This window comes from Cervus canadensis, chromosome 5 (assembly GCF_019320065.1).
Source record: "Cervus canadensis isolate Bull #8, Minnesota chromosome 5, ASM1932006v1, whole genome shotgun sequence".
NCBI classification, from domain to species: Eukaryota; Metazoa; Chordata; class Mammalia; order Artiodactyla; family Cervidae; genus Cervus; species Cervus canadensis.
The window spans coordinates 92259516-92279709 of NC_057390.1; the positions used below are offsets into that span (position 1 = coordinate 92259516).

Sequence of the window (20194 nt, forward strand, 5' to 3'; positions counted from 1 at the left end):
ATGGAGTAGCCCTCATAGTCAACAAAAGAGTCCAAAATGCAGTACTTGGGTGCAGTCTCAAAAATGACAGAATGATCTCTGTTTGTTTCCAAGGCAAATCATTCAATATCACAATAATCCAAGTCTATGCCCTAACCAGTAATGCTGAAAAAGCTGAAGTTGAATGGTTCTATGAAGACCTACTAGAACTAACACCCAAAAAAGATGTCCTTTTCATCATAGGGGACTAGAATGCAAAAGTAGGAATCAAGAGATACCTGTAGTAACAGACAAAGTTGGCCTTGGAGTACAAAATGAAGCATGACAAAGGCTGATAGTTTTGCCAAGAGAACGCACTGGTCATGGCAAACACACTCTTCCAACAACACAAGAAAAGACTCTACATATGGACATCACCAGATGATCAATACTGAAATCAGATTGATTATATTCTTTGTAGCCAAAGATGGAGAAGCTCTATACAGTCAGCCAAAACAAGACCGGGAGCTGACTGTGGCTCAGATCATGAACTCCTTATTGCAAAATTCAGATTTAAATTGAAGAAAGTAAGGAAAACCTCTAGACCATTCAGGTATGACCCCAAATCAAATCCCATATGATTATACAGTGGAAGTGACAAATAGATTCAAGGGATTAGATCTGATAGACAGGGTGCCTAAAGAACTATGGATGGAGGTTCATGACATTGTACAGGAGACAGTGATCAAGACCATCCCCAAGAAAAAGAAATGCAAAAAGGCAAAATGGTTGTCTGAGGAGGCCTTACAAATAGCTGAGAAAAGAAGAGAAGCTAAAGGCAAAGGAGAAAAGGAAAGATATACCCATTTGAATGCAGAGTTTCAAAGACTATCAAAGAGAGATAAGAAAGCCTTTCTCATTGATCAATGCAAATAAATAGAGGAAAACAATAGATTGGGAAAGACTAGAGATCTCTTCAAGAAAATTAGAGATACCAAGGGAACATTTCATGCAAAGATGGGCACAATAAACAACAGAAATGGTATGGACCTAACAGAAGTGAAGATATTAAGAAGAGGTGGCAAGAATACACAGAAGAGCTATACAAAAAAGATCATCATGACCCAGATAACCACGATGATGTGATCACTGAGCTAGACCTAGGCATCCTGGAGTTCGAAGTCAAGTGGGCCTTAGGAAGAAGCATCACTACAAACAAAGCTAGTGGAGGTGATGGAATTCCAGTTGAGCTATTTCAAATCCTGAAAGGTGATGCAGTTAAAGTGCTTCACTCAATATGCCAGCAAACTTGGAAAACTCAGCAGTGGCCACAGGACTGGAAAAGGTCAGTTTTCATTCCAATCCCAAAGAAAGGCAATGCCAAAGAATGCTCAAACTACTGCACAATTGCATTCATCTCCCATGCTAGTAAAGTAATGCTCAAATTCTCCAAGCCAGGCTTCAACAGTACGTGAACTGTGAACTTCCAGATGTTCAAGCTGGATTTGGAAAAGGCAGAGGAACCAGAGATCAAATTGCCAACATCTGCTGAATCATAGGAAAAGCAAGAGAGTTCCAGAAAAAGATCTACTTCTGCTTTAATGACTATGCCAAAGCCTTTGACTGTGTGGATCACAACAAACTGTGGAAAATTCTGAAAGAGATGGGAATACCAGACCACCTTACCTGCCTCCTGAGTAATCTGTATGCAGGTCAGGAAGCAACAGTTAGAACTGGACATGGAACAACAGACTGGTTCCAAATCAGGAAAGGGTACGTCAAGGCTGTATATTGTGACCCTGCTTATTTAACTTATATGCCAAGTGCATCATGTGACATGCTGGGCTGGTTGAAGCACAAACTGGAATCAAGATTGCTGGGAGAAATATCAATAGCCTCAGATATGCAGATGATACCACCCTTATGGCAGAAAGCGAAGAACTAAAGAGCCTCTTGAAAGTGAAAGAGGAGAGTGAAAAAGTTGGCTTAAGCTCAACATTCAGAAAACTAAGATCATGGCATCCAGTTCCATCACTTCATGGCAAACAGATGGGGAAACAGTGGAAACAGTGACAGACTTTATTTTCTTGAGCTCCAAAATCACTGTAGATGGTGACTGTAGCCATGAAATTAAAAGACGCTCCTTGGAAGAAAAGCTATGACCAACCTAGACAGCATATTAGGAAGCAGAGACATTACTTTGCCAACAAAGGTCCATCTAGTCAAAGCTATGGTTTTTCCAGTAGTCATGTATGGAGTGAGAGTTGGACTATAAAGAAATCTGAGCACCAAAAAATTGATGCTTTTGAACTGTGGTGTTGGAGAAGACTCTTGAGAGTCCCTTGGACTGCAAGGAGATCAAACTAGTCCATCCTAAAGGAAATCAGTCCTGAATATTCATTGGAAGGACTGATGCTGAAGCTGAAGCTCCAGTACTTTGGCCACCTGATGTGAAGAACTGACTCATTGGAAAAGACCCTGATGCTGGGAAAGATTGAAGGCAGGAGGAGAAGGGGACGACAGAGGATGAGATGGTAGGATGGCATCACCAACTTGATGGACATGAGTTTGAGTAAGCTCCAGGAGTTGGTGATGGACAGGGAAGCCTGGCGTGCTGCAGTCCATGGGGTCGCAGAGAGTTGTACATACTTAGCAACTGAACTGAACTGAAGATTCATCAGTCTTCTCTTTTATAGATTTTCTTATACACGTGTTCATTTCTTTAATAATTCTCTCTATTAAAATTATAAAGATAGCTTACATCTGTTTTGAAAAGTTCTAAAGTTTTGCTTTTCACGTTTAATCTATTAGAATTTGATTTTTATGTGAGTCAGAGCTCTGATTAATCTTTTATTCTACAGTGATTGTCACATGTCTGCATGCTGTTGTTGAGTAGTTCGTGCCTCGGCCCCCGGTGTGTCAGCAGCAGCTCTGTCCCAGACTGAGTGTTCGTGGCTGCGAGGGGCGCACCCTCCACGTGGGTGCCCGCCAGCCACGAGGAGACCCCTGTGCCACTGATAACGCTCTCCAGGGGGCCTGTGGAGGAGGCCCAGGGCTGTGTCCTGGCCTGGCCATCTGGGGGCGGCAGAGGCAGAAACAGGGCTCCTGTTTTCCAGGGGTGTCTCCGGGGCCCTTTGCTTTCTCCCACCCACCCAGCCTCGGGAACCAGTCCTCTGGGTGTCTGCAGTAACCATGGCAGCTGGTCAGGGGTGGAAGAAAAAGGGCCGTTCCGTGCAGCTCCGATGTGCTCCCTTCGCTCCATGGCATATTTCAGACTGTGTGTTCTTTTACTTGTTCACTCAGACATCTGGTCAGTATCTGATTATGTTCCACCAGCAGGGCCTTGGGCTGGGTACTCTGAAAAACACCCAAGGAGTAAAGCAGGATCCTTACTTTAAGGAGCAGAAGTAATCATAAAGAACTAACATTTTTGGAGTATCTGCTACATGCCAGCTGTAAGGCCTTTTTCCAAAATACAGCTTTCTTGAAATATAATTAACCTACCATAAAACCCTCCCCCCTTAATAGTGTATAGTTCAGTAGTTTTTTGTATATTCACAGAGTTGTGTAATCTTCAGTTTCAGAATATTTTCATCACCCCAGAAAGAAATCTCAAACCCATTAGCAGTCACTCCCCATCTCCCCATGCCTCCAGCCCCTGGCAACCATGAATCTACTTTCTGTCTGTGGATTTGCCTTTTCTGGACATTTCACATAAATGTACAGTATCCTTTCACTTGTCATAATGTTACCAAGGTTCATCAGTGTTGTAGCATGTGTCACGTCTTCATTCTCTTTTTATGGCCAAGTAATATTCCATGGTATGGATAGATCACATTTTGTTTATCTGTTCATCAGTTGATGGATATTTGGGTTGTTGCCACCTTTTGCCTCCAAAAACAAGTACTCTCCTCTGTCTTACAGTTTCCTTGATATTAGAGAAGGTTTGACGCAAGAAGCTCTGAGAAGGGAAGATCCTGGAAGAAGCGAGTATAATCCTGGCTGGTGGGAGCAGGGAGACCCGGCAGTGGGCTCTGTCAGCCAGGTCCTGAGTTATGAAAGGGAACCGCGGGGACAAAGCCAGGAGGTCGCCAGGTGCATTCAGGGAAGGTGAACTTGAGGAGGGAGAGCTGGGGTGTGAGTGGAGGGACCAGCCTGGAGATGGAGGGAGCCGTGGCAGGCTCGGGACGGAGCCATGCATTCATTTCTCTGGGTAAGAAATATCCTAACTTTTAGCTGAAGATTCCTGGCAGGCTTGAGTCTCCATTCAGGATTCAAAACAATAAGATGATGCAAATCAGATCAGAACCAAAACCCAAGAGTTCCTGGGCTTGTCACCAGATAAGTCAAAAGGCTCATTTCACTTTGTCGTTTTTAGAAAGCATTTTGGTCACACCTCCTATTAGAGATCCAGAAGGATGTTGTGTCCACACTGGTCTGAGTAAGGGTTTAAGTGGCTCCCTGGTTGGCCACTGTCTGACCTGGGTGAAGTGTGTGTGTTTCAGCAGTGAATGATCTCACACTTCAAGAGCCCTTTGAACGCAACTCTTATTTCTAGCGTCTGCCAGATATTTCCTTTGGAATGTCTGCAGAATTTCCTGGCCCTTTGACTGCTTTCTGTCTGCCAAGCACATCTTTGAATTGTGGGTGGGCTCTCTTAAAACACCAGGGTGTGAACGGGTTGATGAAACCCATGGTTAGCAGTCTTTCAATAGTTTCTCTTTGGGCAAGAGTACTTGATCTTGACATTGAAGGACCTCTGACAGTTTTAAGGATTTACTGCCAGCCACTCTCCGGTCAGCTTAGTTGGGGAGCTGATTTACAAAGTGTTTCTTAGGTTTAAATCCAGCAGATCGTTATTTCTCATTCCATCGAATGAAGTCTTTTAAATTGTTGTTTTTCTTTTTTTAATATTAAAATTTTTTGTTTTTCTTATTATGAAAATCATAAAAAGTTAAAAGGTACAAACTTCTAGTTATAAAATAAATAAGTGATGAGATGTCATGAACAGCACGGCAACCGTAGTTATATTTACTTGTGACTGTGTCACATATTTGAAACTTGCTCAGTGAGGGTAGGTCTTAGAAGACCTCATCACACACACACAATTCTCTAAGTACGTATCATGACAGATGTTAACTAGACTTACTGTGATCACTTCACGGTATATAGAATATTGAATCATATGCTGTATAAATGAAACTAATATTATGCTGTATGTCAGTTACACCTCAATAAAAATAAATTTAAAGCAATAACATTAAAGAATACCCATAATGTCAACTGTGCAGAACCAAACAGCAGTTTAATACGTTGCTTTGATTTGTTTAGATCCTTTCCTATATAGCTAACTTTTAAAAACAAAATATAAGATTGCATTTTTAAAAAATTCATTGGAGTATGGTGGATTTACTGTGTTGTGTTAGTTTCAGATGTACAGAAAGTGAAACATTTATATATATATATATGAGAAAAGGTGTTAGTTGCTCAGTTGTGTCTGACTCTTTCTGACCCCATGGATTATAGTCCACCAGGCTCCTCTGTCCATGGAATTCTCCAGGCAAAAATACTAGAGTGGGTAGTCATTCCTTATCCAGGGTATCTTCCCTGGCCGATGATCGAACCCATGTCTCTCATGTCTTCTGCATTCGTAGGTGGTTACTTTATTGTCTTAGCCACCAGGGAAGCCCATATATGTATACACATGTGTGTGTGTGTATCCATTCTTTTTCAGATTCTTTTCCCACATAGGTTATTGCAGAATATTGAGCAGAGTTCCCTGTGCTATAGTAGGTCCTTGTTAGTTGTTTTATATATAGTAGTTTGTATATGTTAATCCCAGTCTCCTAATTTATCACTTTCGCCACTTTTCCCCTTTTGTTGGTTTGATTTGGTGACCTGTGAGTCTGTTTTGTAAATAAGTTCATTTGTATCATTTTTTTTTTATTTATTTGATCCCAAGATTGTACTTTAGAAACCATTGTGTAACTTACTGTTTCCCTTCCACTTTCCTTGTCAGGAGATGTGTGTCCTCAGCATTGTTTGAAATGCTGAGGAGTCCTGCATTATAAGGACATCCTTTGGTCATTAGAAGTATGTCACTCGCTCCCCTCGTTTGCCTCTACAATGTCAAGCCTCCTGCCTCCTACCAGTCCCCTCCTACCAGGTTTTGGCCCCAGAGCCCTCCCCTTGCCCCTGTGGCCCACCCGTCAGCCTCATCTTCCCCTCGCTGCACACAGCTCTGCCTCCAGGTCTCACGACAGCATCTTCCCATCTCAGGAGTCAGCACTGAGGCCCCTCCTCAGAGAGGCCCTCCCTGGTCGCCTGTCCCCTGCCTGCCCTCCCTCAGTCACTGTCCCCCTTACTCTCCTTTAGATAAGACTCTTATTACTTCTAAAGTCGTCTTACATATTTGTTTGTCTACCTGTTTGTTATGCATCTTCCCCCATCTGGAATGTCCCCTGTGGGGTCAGGGACCAAGTCCATCTTGTCCAGCCCTCTGTCCTCTGCACCTCATCCACATCAGGTGCCCAGAAGCTCAGTGTGAAGGGACAAGTGATGATCCACTCTTGTGCACAAAGCTGATGGTCCCCTCAGACTCTGTGCTCAGAAGTGAAGTTCCTTGGTCACGGGACATATATAGCTTTAAGGCTTTTAATAGGCAGCACCAAGTTAATGGAATTTAATGCTCATTTCAGGAGTAACTGGTGTGTCTATTTCCCCCTAATGTGGATTGTCTCATATGCTTTCTAGTACGAAGATCCCTGCTGCCCCGCTTAATATATTATGGACATAATTCTATACATATACATACTTTGTCCTTTCTGAGAACTGAATGTGTGTCCTTCAGTTCTGCATTGGTTCTGCACAGTTGACATTATGGGTATTTTTTAATGTTATTGCTTTAAATTTATTTTTATTGAGGTATAACTGACAGGCAGCATTATGTTAGTTTCAGTTATATAATATGTGTCCTATGTATGTCCATTACATAGACATACCATAATTTATTTAGCCACAATCCTTTGGTTCCTCAATTTCCTCATCTATAAAATCAGCTAGTAACCGATTACTACAGTAACTCATATAGGGCTGTTGTGTTAACTGAGGTAACTTACACTAATGACTTGAGAATAAAATACTTGGGGCCCGTCCCGGCACCTAGAACGCACACAGTGAATGTGTGTTGTTGTTGGGGTCCTCGCAGAGTTTAGAACGCAGTGAATAGACTGGAGAGTTGGTTCGTCTGTGATGAGGGTGCAGTCTCTCGCACAAGTCCCTGCATCTCTTCTCCGAGCAAGTGAACCCCAGTGTGGGCTCTTCCTGAGGCCTGCTGGCCGGGGTGCTCCCTGGTCCCCATGTGCCCACGTCCTCCACCCTCCCCTTGTGTGGGCGAGCTCAAGTGTTCCCGTGGCCTGCAAGTTGAAGAGCAGCGTTAGAACGCTGGGCCCTGTGTGAATGCACAGGACCTTTTTTTTTTTTTGCACAGGACCTTTTAAAGCGTTCCAGTTAGTCTGTTTCCTTCTCTTCTCCTGTCATCACAGCAAAGCTCTCCAAACCCATGAGCTTCCAGAACTGTTCCCGAGCGCTGCCTTCTCTGCAGCATTCAGGGGTGCCCGGTGGCATCCTCTCTGCAGCATTCAGGGGTGCCCCATGGCATCCTCTCTGCAGCATTCATGGGTGCCCCGTGGCATCCTCTCTACAGCGTTCAGGAACGCCCTTTCCCTGTGGCACTGTTTTTAAGTGGCCTGGGTGGTTCTTTGTGTTTGGGTCAGAAAGGCTTGCCCGTGGCTTGTCACCTGTCCCCAAGGCAGGGCCCAGAGGTGCCCTGGTGTTGACCCAGAAGGTGGACCGTCCTTCCCTGGGCTGTGTGGGGGTGCTCTGTTTACTGGGTGCTGAGGGGGCAGAGTCAGGGCACAGAGCCCCACCTCTGCTCTGACCACAGAGTGACTTCGAGTGAGTTTATGGAAGTTCACCAAGCCTCATTTTCTCATCTGTACACTGAGGGGGAAGTAGTACCCTTTGCATCGGGTGGTTGGGAGGATTCAGTGAGACTGCACAGCAGCTGCCTGGACCAGAGCCCCGACAGCAGTGAGTACTTGGCCGGGATCCCTGCCCCTCTGCCTGTCCTCAAACCAGGAGGCTTTCCTGCAGTTACACTCAGGGGTTCCTTCCCACGCCCCGTGGGCTCTCTGGGCTTCCTGAACACACGTTTCCTTCTGGGACTGCCTTGCGGTTGTGCAGAATGTGACCTCTGAGCTGGAGCCCGAGAAGGAAGGAAGTCAGGGGCCTGGGCTGCACGAGCCAGAGGCTGAGCCTGGACCAGGCAGGCAGCTGTACAAGGCCTGGTGTGGTTCTGCCAGGCTTGGGGGCCGCGGCTCCTCCACGTGCTCCTGTCCCTGGGTGGACTCGGCAGCGGAGAAGGCATGTGCAGCTTTGGTCGTTGTCACACTCTGGGACTCACTAAGGAGATGACCGGAGCCGGGTCACGCTGTACCTGCAGGAACATCCTTGTGGTCCTCATAGTAAAGATTTCTCTCCAGGGAGTATCTCGCCCGTCCTGTCTTCCATGAGACATCTCTCCAGCTCTTTTGAGTTTTTAAAATTAACACTCACTTTTCTTTTTTTAACAAAGTGATGCCCACACAGTTAAATCAGAGAGTACTAAGGGACTTTTAAGAAAGTATAGCCACCCCGGCCCTGTCTCTGCCTGCTCTCCCTGGTTCATTCCCCAGAGGCAGTTACTTTCAGCTCTTTTAGATTTTCTTCACTTCTGGCACTTCATCTCCATATTTCTAAATAATGTGATTGTACTGTTTATTCCTTGACCTCCTATCCTGCACATGTAGTTTTCTCATGTTCTCCGCCCATCAGGCAGTATCACAGTTTTGGCACATCAGTGGGCAGTGTTTATTCATCATAATGAGGCAGTCATTGAGTACCACTGGATCAAGTGATGCCCCAGGACTGGAGGTTCTTTCTTGTAACCTTTTCCTTTTCGTGGAATTAGTTCTTGACTTGTCTCTTTCACTTGCTTACTTGTCTAGATGCCTACTGATTTTTACATGAGAATTTAAAGTTTTTCTTCAAAGTTTTCAAGTTAGTTACTAAGTTATGTTTTCTCGCAGAGCTTCACGCCTGTAAATGCTTGACATGTTGCCCATCCACACCCCTAGCCAGGGTGCAGTCCACATTGCCTCCTCCCCCAGAGACGGCCTGCATCGCTCTTCTTTCCACGACCTTCTCTCCTTTCCCGAAGTCCAAGCCGTCCCCCTAGCAGTCTTGTGTGGCGGCCTGTTCCTGGAGCTCTAGGTTCCTCTGTATCGATTCAGTCCCCAGTCGTGCTGGCGCATCTTCCTCTAGGCTCCCTAGAAAAGGCCGCGGGAGATGAACTTTGTAAGTCCTTGAACGTCTGCAAACATCTTCTACCTTCATGCTTACTTGACGCTGGTTGAGGTGGAGAATTCCAGAAATCCTCAGAATTTTGAAGAGGTTGTTCGCGCCTTAGTTTTCAGTGTTGCTGATGAGACATCGGGTGCACTCTGATTCCGTTCCTCTGTACGTGGCCTGTTACTTCTCTCTGGAAGTTCTAAGGGCGTTTTTTTCATCCCAAAATTGATGGGATTCTCCATGGCAGTGCTTTGGGGTGGGATTTTTTTATTCACTGTGCTAGAACTCTCAGGACCTCTTTACTGTGGAGGCTCATCTTTTCTTCTATTTTTTATTTCCCTTTCTGCAAATTTCATTGTTGGATACTATATTGATTCTTCAGTTTTCTTAATTTTTTTTCCCCATCTCTAGTTTCTCTCTTCACCTTTGTATTTTATTTTCTGGGAGATTTCCTCAATTTTCTCCTCCAATATATATTTTTTTAATTTTTAATTTTAGCTCTAAGTTTTTATGTCTAAACTCCTTGTGTTGTCTTAAATTTTTCCTTTTAAGACATTTTCCACAATATTCTATTCTTGTTTAAAAAAAAGGTAAAAGTGTTAGTCGATCAGCTGTGTCCAACTCTTTGCAGCCCCATGGACTGTCCATGAAATTCTCCAGGCAAGAATACTGGAGTGGGAAAGCCATTCCCTTCTCCGGGGATCTTCCTGACTCAGGGGTCGAACCCGGGTCTCCTGCATTGCAGGCAGATTCTTTCCTGTCTGAGCCACCAAGGAAACCCAGTTCTTGCTTGGTGACTGCAATATCTTCACTTATCCCTCTGAAGATATTCATTACAGGTTTAGTTGTTTATTCTTTAGCTTTTATTGTTTCCTCCTGTTTTCTGTGCTATTTTTAGGTCCCCTTTCTTCTAATAATTTGGACCCTGTCATCATATTTGAGACTCCCCCCCGCCCCCCCGTGCCTGGTAATTCTTTGTTGTCAGGTAAGAGCCGAGCCCTAGCTCCTGGGGTCGGAGCCCTGTGGTAGGGGTGGGGCTCGTGCGCCCGGGAGCTGGCTCTTGTAACCGTAACCAGAGACCTCAGAGCCTGTGGGTGCTGGTCTTCTCTCTGGCACTCTTTAATTTCTCCAGAGACGCATCCTTCAGTTTGCAGCATTTAGGGGGTACACCTGGCTCCCAAGGGGCCAGAAGCAGGAAGGAGGGTGGGCCTGGAGGGGGCCGGGGAGGGCCCGCCGTTCATCACTGTTCCACTCAGTGTGCAGACTTATTACCCTCTGCTCTGACTCTGGAGTTTTATTTCCTCCTTCACGTCCTTCCCCACCGAGCTGGTGTCCTGGAGCCCTGAGCCCATTTCTGCAGAAAATACTTCTGAAGCAGAGTGGGGATCTAGGAATCTAACGGCTTTGTTCTGTCCGTCTCCAGTTCTAAACTCGCATCCCACCCACCTCCAGGCCCTCCACCCTCATCGCAGTGGTGTCGGGCCCTGGGATGTCAGTGCCCCCTCCTCTGCTGCACCCTGGACCTTCCACTTTCCACGCCTCCACACATCTGATGGCATCTGCCTCATGCTGTCCTCCTCTCTTTCCCTTTATTTTAGTGGCTCCCTGCTGTCTCCACTTGATTATCATTTTAGAAGAATGTTGGTGGGGAAGAGAGGTAAACCCAGGTGTCCTATCTGTCACTGCCCCCCTCTTCCTCTGCAGAGGCCGCTCCTGTACTGGGAAGATGGGAAAAGGAGAGGGAGGGTATGAGCGTGTGAGTGTGTGGAAGGGGGGTGTGTGTGTGCACACGCGTGTGAACCCCTATGACAGACACGCCCGGGGCACTGCAGCTGGCAGCAGCATTGGGCATCCTCTAGTCGTTTTGGGAACACAACAGGTACAGATAAAACCGAAAGAATAAGTGACCTCACTGTTGAAATGGGGGTTTGACCTCCGAGTGGAGATTTTGAAGGGGACACATACACTCAGCTCAAGGGATTAAGTCCTGGAAATTTCATTTTTAAAGTTTGTATTACCTTACTCCAGTAGCTAGCAGGGTTACTTGGTTTTTCACGGTTTGCTGCAGATCTATGGGCTGATTCATCCGTTCACTCCTTCAGCCAGTTGCGGTTGAGCCCATGTGTATCAGGCAGGATGCTGAGTACAGGGGATAAATGGCCATCGGACATTGTCCTTGTCTTGGCAAAGCTTTTGTCAGTGGTGGGGCAGTAGAGCAGATAAAGGTTAATCACACAAGTACATAATCTGTGTTGAAGACCAGGTGTAGTCCCAGAGATGGGGAAGGAACCCCAGGGACCAGAGGCTGGAGCTGAGCCCCCATGTGGCAATGCAGGGCTTTTCGAATCCTGATGTAGTATGATATTGCTTTAAAAGCGTGTTTCACGTCGTCACATTTGCGTAAACCTGTCAGTTTGTGCTGGCTTCGTGGGGTCCCGGGTGAGCACTGAGGCAGGTCTCATGCATTATTCCCTCTGTCCCCACAGTGCCCCCGAGAGAGGGGGCTTGCTGAAGCCTGGGGTGTCAGGTTGGGGTCTGCTGTACCTAGAACCTTCTTCCTCCACACCTAGCCTGCCTCCCTGTACCCACTCTCCCATCCTGGGACTCAAGACTGAGTTCACGGGGACAGAGTTTAGATGTGAACCTCTGCAGGGCACCCATGTAGCTATTGACCACATACTTACCCCGTATGCTCAGTCACTTCAGTCGTGTCTGACTCCTTGTGACCCCATGGACTGTAGCCCGCCAGGCTCCTCTGTCCATGGGATTCTCCAGGCAAGAACACTGGAGTGGGTTGCCGTTTCCTTCTCCAACTTACCTCATAGCTAGTCCAACTTGCCATGGGGAGAGTTTAGGTTGGGAAGCACCTTTACCTGCCTGGGTACTTCTCCTGCTCCAGGGAAGGCAAGCTGTGAAGGCCCAGCCTTGTTCCTCCAGGGCCACTTCCCTAGTCCTGCTGCTGAGCCAGCTCTGGGCTCCCCACGCCCCAAGCAGCCTTGGAGGGGGATCCAGCCCAGCCTGTGGACCCCTGGCTGCAGGCACCTCTGTGCTGTGCACACCCACACCCACCCATGCACACGCATGTGTGCACGCACACCCCCACACGCGGTTCTCTGCCTCCTCCTCTCTCTCCCTCTCACCTCCCTCCTCACCTCCCCTTGGCTGGGGTTGGAGGGCAGCACACATATTCACTTCGCCGCACATGAGTTGTGGCTCAGGGCAGAGCTGGGCCATGGTGGACCTTGTTGAACGGGCCTCAGGAGCAGGTTGGAGGCCTGCTAACTGCAGGGACAGAGGGAGAGAAGGGGGCCTCTGGGGAAGGAGCAGGCCTGCTCCTGCTTCCCTCTCCCCTCTTTGCATTCCTGCACTGGCCTCTTCATCATACCAGGGTGTCTTTTCATTCAGGAAAGGGAAGATTCTAGCAGTGGGATAAGAGGAGGGAATCCTCATTTTCAAACCCTGGAAATGATGGCCTTGAATGAAGGGGCACACCACCCCACGGTGGAATTTCCAGTAGCCAGGAAAACCCTCCTGAACCCCCAGGCTTTTCCATGGAAGGCCGGACGCAGCTCTCTCTCTTCTGAGGTACCGCAGCCTTTGTGTGTTCTGCAGACTCTCTGGTTTTTTTTTTTTTTTAATTTATTAAAAATAATGCAGTTATTATAGAGAAACCACATAGGCTCCCTTCTTTCTTTGTTCCTTTGGCATCTTGTCACATTTTAATGGTTCCGAAATTGCCATGCATCTGAGAAATAGGTTTGTGCAATTTGACATGATATTTCTTTTTTTCCTAAAGGAGTGTGCTTTAAATCCACAGGTGATTCCCAAATGGCTACATCTTTGAACTGAGGAAATACAAGCAGAGTTTGGGAAACAAAAATCTTTCAAACGTGGAACCCATGGGAGAAAAGATCCTTGGTAGTAGAAGTTGGGGCCACTGCCTCAAATCTCAGGTTTTCCGAGGAACTTTATGTACGACCATTATGGGGGCAAGTGCGGACAAGGCCTGGTCTGTTCCGCCGTGTTCTTTCTGTGGGAGTGACATACTTGAACCAGACTGTCCGAGATTGTCACCATACCATTCCTCCTTCAGCTTTCAGGTCAAACATCTTTGCATATTAAGCATAAGGACCCTTCTTGTCGCTTTATGGCATTTATGAACTTAACAATTGTTTGGTGTGAAAGCAAGCTCTTTTCTTTTGCCAGTTGGCCTTTGGTCTTTTCAGGGGCTCCCTCAGAGAACGTGGCCGTGGGGGCTCTGGGACCCTCCGGGTGGAGTCGGCCCCCACACTCCCGGCTTCGCACGTGACAGTCCGAGCCGTGTGGACATGGGACGGGGCAGAATCAGGCCAGCTTTGTGTAAAGAACAGAGGCGTTTTCAGCAGTTTGTGAGGACTGCCTAGAGCTTGTCAGATCAAGGAAGGCTTCCACAGTCTTCCCCGGTGGCTCAGCTGGTAAAGAATCTGCCTGCCGATACAGGAGACGCAAGAGATGTGGGTTCGATCCCTGGGTCAGGACGATAACCCAGAAGGAAATGGCAACCCACTCCAGTATTCTTGTCTGGAAAATTCCATGGACAGAGGAGCCTGGCTGGCTACAGTCCATGTGGTCGCAAAGAGTGGGACACAAATGAGCACACGTGCCTCCCACAGTCTAAGCCTCAGAAGGAGGAGCAGGGAGACCCCAGAGTGCACCACAGGGGGCCGGCTGCAGAAGGCGCTGCTCCCCAAAGAAGAGCTGCTCCCAGGTCTTCCCAGAGTCCCGACGGGGTGCAGCCAGGGTGTGGGAGGTCGATTACCCCTCTGACCTGTTAGGTGCTGAGGGAAGAAGCAGCACAGAGCCTGATCGTTCCCTAATGAGCATCGTGGAGAGAATAGGGAGAGCGTGTCCCGGCCAGCCGCCTTCTCTTCTCCCGTCTCCTTGTGAACTCTTCCCACTGATGGCCCCGGTCCCACGGCCCAGGGCCCAGGTCCTGTAAGACTCATATCAAGGCTGGCTTCATCCTTGAACGCTTCTTGAAAGTGGAAGTGAAAAGTGTTAGTTGCTCAGTCATGTCCGACTCTTTGCGATCCCAGGGACTATATAGCCCGCCAGGCTCCTATGTCTATGGAATTCTCCAGGCGAGAATACGGGAATGGGTTGTCATTCCCTTTTGCAGAGAACTTCCCAACCCAGGGATCGAACCCAGGTCTCCCGCATCGCAGGCAGATTCCTTACCATCTGAGCCACCAGGGAAGCCCTTAGCGGGAAATTTCTACAGCCAAATACAAGAATATGGCTCCTCAGTGAGACTAGAAACAAGAGGCTGAGTCTTTTTTTATTTTCCTTTCATGCTGGTTTTCAGCCTTGAGTTCCACTCACAGAACTTGTGCTGAAAGGAAACGGGGCTGGGCGAACCTCTCTGACCCCCTGCCCGCCCCCCCACGCCCAGTGACAGCAGCCCCTGGCCAGCCCAGTCAGTCCCAGAGCAGGAAGCCGCCCAGGCTCCTGGCAGGCGGTGCCCCCCTCAGCTGGCATTTCACGCCCCATTGGACTTCCCTCTGCACCCTGTACCGTCCCCGGAGTGACTGGTAATGAGCACCTTCGTGTGCTGATTTCTCCAGTCCCTTCTTGGTCCATGACAAACAAAAGTTCCTCTTTTCTCATTAGAACCACTTTTGTCAGGCTGTCTTTAATCAATGACTTCCCCAGGGACAATATTTTTAGAAGTTGTATTTTTCACACTCTCCCTGGGCCCCTCTTGGAAAAATCTCTTCCCAGGGCCTGGTGAAGTGGACTAATGAGATGCCACGCGAGCCTGGGCCGGAGTTAATTGGCACAGGTACGGAAGCTCCTCACACCCGCCCTCCGTGGCCCCTGCCTCACCTGCGTCCTCTTCTCCGTCTCTTTGTTGCAGGTCTCGCAGACAGCAGATGGTGTGGACGCTGACCTCTGGAAAGACGGCTTATTTAAATCCAAGGTTACCCGATACCTGTGCTTCACAAGATCCTTTTCCAAAGAAAATGTAAGTCTAGTAGTGGCTTTCCGTTTGCTAAGTGAGGACAAGTCATTTCCATTCGTGTTTGAAATTCTGCTCACTTTTTTGGTGGTGGTTTATTTTCATCGCTGTGTTAATTTATCTGTGGTTTTAAGTAAACAGGGTAGGATCAGCAACCACTGCTGGGTTTCATTTATTAACAGTATTATTAACCACATACCCAAGTGTGTAGTGAATTCCATTAAAACCTGTTTTCCAGAGGAAACCCAGAGAAGATTTTTCTCACAGCTCTCATCCTGCCTGCCTTTCATCCGAGTAACAAATTGCAGGGTAGTATGATGTGGGCATCTTCCCAGGGAGCTGGCTTTAAAGCTGATCAGCAGAGGGGAGCAGAGCTAGAGGATGTCCCATGGTCACCCCTCCCCAAGACGTGGCCGCGTTGACTTTCTCCCCAGGTCTCTCTGCCACGTGACATTTCATTGTTTTGGCGAGTAGGTATTCACCACACATGCAGATTACTTTTACTGTGTTGTTTTGAATACTTAAGCCCATAAATTAGGAAATTTTAAAGGTACCTACTAAAGATGTTCTAATAGGTGGTTTAGAAAAAAAGAGAAGTGGCTCTTGTCAGTATCCTTTCCTTGTGAGGCTTGTCCTGGGTGCTCTGCAAATATGCTGCCTCCATCCTCAGGCTCTTAAAGTAATAGCTCCTGAGATCAGGGAGTTTGTGTGCTTGTCCAAGGACACCTGTCTTCCCTAACCCTAATAGGGAGCAGTCAGATTTTCATTTTTAGGGGTGCCATTTTATTTTGGGCCTAAATACAAAAAAAAAATAACCAGATGGGACATATTTTTATTATTTTTATAAATCTTATGGCAACAATAAAATATGTTCATGAGTGATAAAGAAGAAATAGGGTCAGACATCCCCAGTCAGAAGTCTGGAAGGGGAAAGGTCGCCATCTCTCTCTCTGTCACAAGCCCCACAGCCCCGTGGTCCTGTCACAGTCCTCGTGCCTCCCTGCAGCATTTTCTGGCTGTGGACCGTCGCATGGATCTGTGACCCACACTCTTGTCCAGCAGCCATTCCCATTTGTTGATAAGTGTGTGTTAGGAAGATGATTTCTAACATATTCAGGGAGGACTTGTTGCCCTCATTTTTTCCCACTCATGATGAGAGTAATAAATGCTCACTGTAAACGACAGAGCTCCTGATGGAGGAGGGAAGTTCCTGGCAGCTGGGCCTGTGGTGGGTCTGAGCAGGACCTTCAGGTCACAGAGCAGTGAGGAGACCCCAGGAGAAGGTCTGAGGTTGGGTCATGGTGCAGTGAGGAGACCCCAGGGGCAGGTCTGAATCGGGTCACAGAGCAGTGAGGAGACCCCAGGGGCAGGTCTGAGGTCGGGTCACGGTGCAGTGAGGAGACCCCAGGGGCAGGTCTGAGGTCGGGTCACGGTGCAGTGAGGAGACCCCAGGGGCAGGTCTGAGGTCGGGTCACGTGCAGTGAGGAGACCCCAGGGGCAGGTCTGAGGTCGGGTCACCGTGCAGTGAGGAGACCCCAGGGGCAGGTCTGAGGTCGGGTCATGGTGCAGTGAGGAGACCCAGGGGCAGGTCTGAGGTCGGGTCACGGTGAGTGAAGAGACCCCAGGAGCAGGTCTGAAGGCCAGGTTACCTTTCCAGATGTCAGGCCTGTGACGTTCGGGCAGTGCCCCTGGCTCCATCCCTCCATCCTACGTCCATAAACACCTACGGTGCTCTCCTGTCCCTTTTGTTCCTGGAGGTTACCTATACTCTTTGAAACCATGCATATTCTTCGCTTTTGTCACCTCTCTTCTGCCTCTGGCTACCCCTTTCTGCAGGAAGTCCGCATGTTCACTGCCGCGCAGGGCTGCAGGACCAACTCCTGAGGCTTGAGCATCTCGTGTTCACACCCGTGCTCTGCCCGGTGGTTTCACGTGTTCACTCCTGATCTCCACTCAGCCCCGGCATCTCCTGCTGAAGAGGAGACCGTGGCTGCAGAGGCCAGCTACGATCTCACTGGCTGTTTTTGATTTCTGTTTTTGTTGCATTTCCTTAAAGGCTATGGGTTGTTGGTACTCTCAGCCAGAAGAGCCCCTGATCCCTTGGAGTAGGGACAATAATAGCAAGTTAAAAAATGAAGTCACTGGGGCTTGTTAATTTTAGTGTCATGGGTAAGTGGATGGTAGAAAATACATCGATCTGATCATTTGTCGAACATTCAGGAGGTGTGTGTTGAGTGCTTTGTATCTCTTACTCTATGAGGGCCAGGCGGGCATGGTGAGGTGTGTGTGGGAGAGGGTGTAAGACCAGGACAAGGGCAGTGGGAGAATCCTCTGCCCTCCTTTTGAAGCAGTAAGGAAATTAGGTGCATTTTATTTTCAGAAAAAGAATGAATGGGTCCTGTAGTGAGACGTGGAGGGAAGTCAGTTCAAAGGGGCAGCAGGGGCCCCCTTGCCAGCCCAGGAGTAGAGCAGGAATGAGCCATATTTTAATCTGTTACAGCCAGTCTGTCCCAGCCCCACTGTCAGAGCCAAGACTTTGCATGGCATAATTTTTTACAACTGCAAAGGAGGGATGTAGAATCTCAAGACTGGACAGATTCTTAATTAGGCGACTTGAGACTCCCTGTGTAGGAGTTTGGGGAGACTCCTCTGGAACCTGAACTCCTTTCCCCCAATAATGCTGTTAACACAGAAACCTGGCTTTGGAGTGACATTGCTTCCTGGGGAAGGATCGAGATTAATTGCACTTTTCATGCCCTGTACTTTCTGCATTACCTGTAATAATAATGTACATAGATTAGGTAGGGAGGATATTAAACAGAAGGATTTATGAACATTTGAATATTAAGTTGGTTATCTGTGGCTACCTTAAATGCAAGGTTGTCAAAAATAATTACAGTATACTAGCAAATACTGGCTACCAGAGACAATATAAATACCCTGAGTCAGTGCATATTGGGCTTTTGGCATGAATCATTTGCTCAACAAGGATTGGGAATACGTTCTTCATATTTATGAGGAGGAAATGAAAGAGAGCACAGGATGGGGGAGGGGAGAGGAACAGGCAAAATTAATGGTGTCGCAGACCTACTGTATTAAACCCGGTGCAGCGGCAGCCCCGGGCGCCGAGGGACCTCACTTGGGCTGCGGGAAGCTCTGACGGTGCAACCTCCCGTCCGTGTGCACAGGAGGGGGGTCTTCATGCCTCTTTTAATGGCTGCACCACTGATGTTCTGGCTTTATGATCAGGGACGTTCGTAGAGTGTGGAGGGTGAGGTCGTTAAGTGGTTTGCAGTTGACTTCTATTAAAACCCAACTGTCAGATGGAAGACGTTGGAGAAGGATATTGATGAATGCCCATCCATCTGTAGGGCAGGGAAACATACCCGGCTGTTAATTTCTCAATGCAGAAAGCAGTGATGACATAGAAAAGCAACTGCCATGAAAAAAAAAAAAGTATGATTAGATCAGACGATTCTGAAAGCAGCTGGTGTTTGCGAGTTGGGTTAATGGTTAAAACCCTTTCTCTGTGGTCAGAGATTTATTCCGTGTTAGGGTTCCACTCTCCACTTGCTGTGCTGGTCTGTGCGTTGTTTTCCCAAGACCCAGCTACCTGAAATGTAATCATTTTAAATCCTCCGCAAATACCAGCTTTTGAAAGAGACGGCTTTCTGACCACAGTGCCGAGAAAACACTGGTCATAGTTTACACTCGACACTTTGACCCTCATGGCTAAATTTCAGGAATTTATTTCATTTGTGTACTTTTGGTTTATAATGCATTTATTAAATATACTTTTAATATTTTTGTTGGCATTATTTAGATTTGTCGTCCGAGCAAGTCCATTATGATTTCTGATTCTGAGTGGCCCGCCTGGTTGAAAATGTACCCCAAAATAGTAATTTATTCAGCAGTAATTATTGAGTACCTACTATTTGCCAAGATCTATGCTAGGCTTGGATACGTAGTAGTAGCAGAGATGGTTTTGGTCCTCATGGTTCTTAAACCCTGGTGGGGAAGCAGATGCTAAATAAAAACCTCACAAACATGCCATTAGGAACTGATACGAAGGAAAGTTGAGAGTGCCAAGAGGGAACAAAGCATAGAGTTGAGATGATAGTAGTTCCCTGCTTGGCTTTCAGTGATGGTGTTGGCACTGGGCAGGACGGGCGGGGCCACAGAGACTGAGGGCCGCGCCCTTCTCTGAGCAGGCCAGGCTTGACTCTCCTGCCGTGCAGGGCAAGGTGGCGGGGTCGTCTGGGAACAAACACAGCACAAGTAAACCGCGCGTGTGCTTATGGGGGCTTGGGCTTTTCTGGAAGATGGGCATGCCAAATGCGTTGTTAGCATCCTAACAGGAGAGATTTGGGATAGGAAGGCATCATTCTTTTTCTAACTGGCTCTAACTAGAGAAAGGGGGAGCTAAGTTGTAAATGACTCTGAAGATGTTAATGAAACCTCCGAGGTGGCCCCACTTTGTTTTAAGTTGTAGGGTAGATCTCTTTAGAGCTCGTTTCCAACTTGAAATGTGGGCTGCAAGTGCCAGCACATTTGCAGAGAATTCTTTCTCGCAATTATAGGACAGCGTGCCATCTTCGAAGATATTTTTGCTCTGGTTACGGAAAACTGTGCACTGTCGACCCCATGCACCACCACTAAGTAGAAGCTTTAAGAGGCCCCTGTGCATGTCATTTTGGAAGATGTGTAATATTAGGCAGCAGGGCTTTTCCACTCTGTGTGAGTTTACGATTCATGGGGTTTTACAGAACATATCTAGCCACCGAAATGCGTGTCAATATGCAGAGACCAGCGATCATTGGGGAGTGTGGTTGATTCTCTGTTAGAGAT

At 47.5% G+C, this 20194-nt stretch overlaps 1 protein-coding gene across 4 annotated transcripts in view; it reads left to right on the top strand.

Moving 5' to 3' along the window:
• MVB12B (multivesicular body subunit 12B) overlaps nt 1-20194 on the top strand; it is a 195798-nt gene that overhangs the window by 54400 nt on the left and 121204 nt on the right. For all 4 annotated transcript variants that reach the window (XM_043469576.1, XM_043469577.1, XM_043469578.1 and 1 more), the window contains exon 3: nt 15245-15352. In XM_043469576.1, the coding sequence (XP_043325511.1) occupies nt 15245-15352 (108 nt within the window). The remainder of the gene's footprint in view (nt 1-15244; nt 15353-20194) is intronic.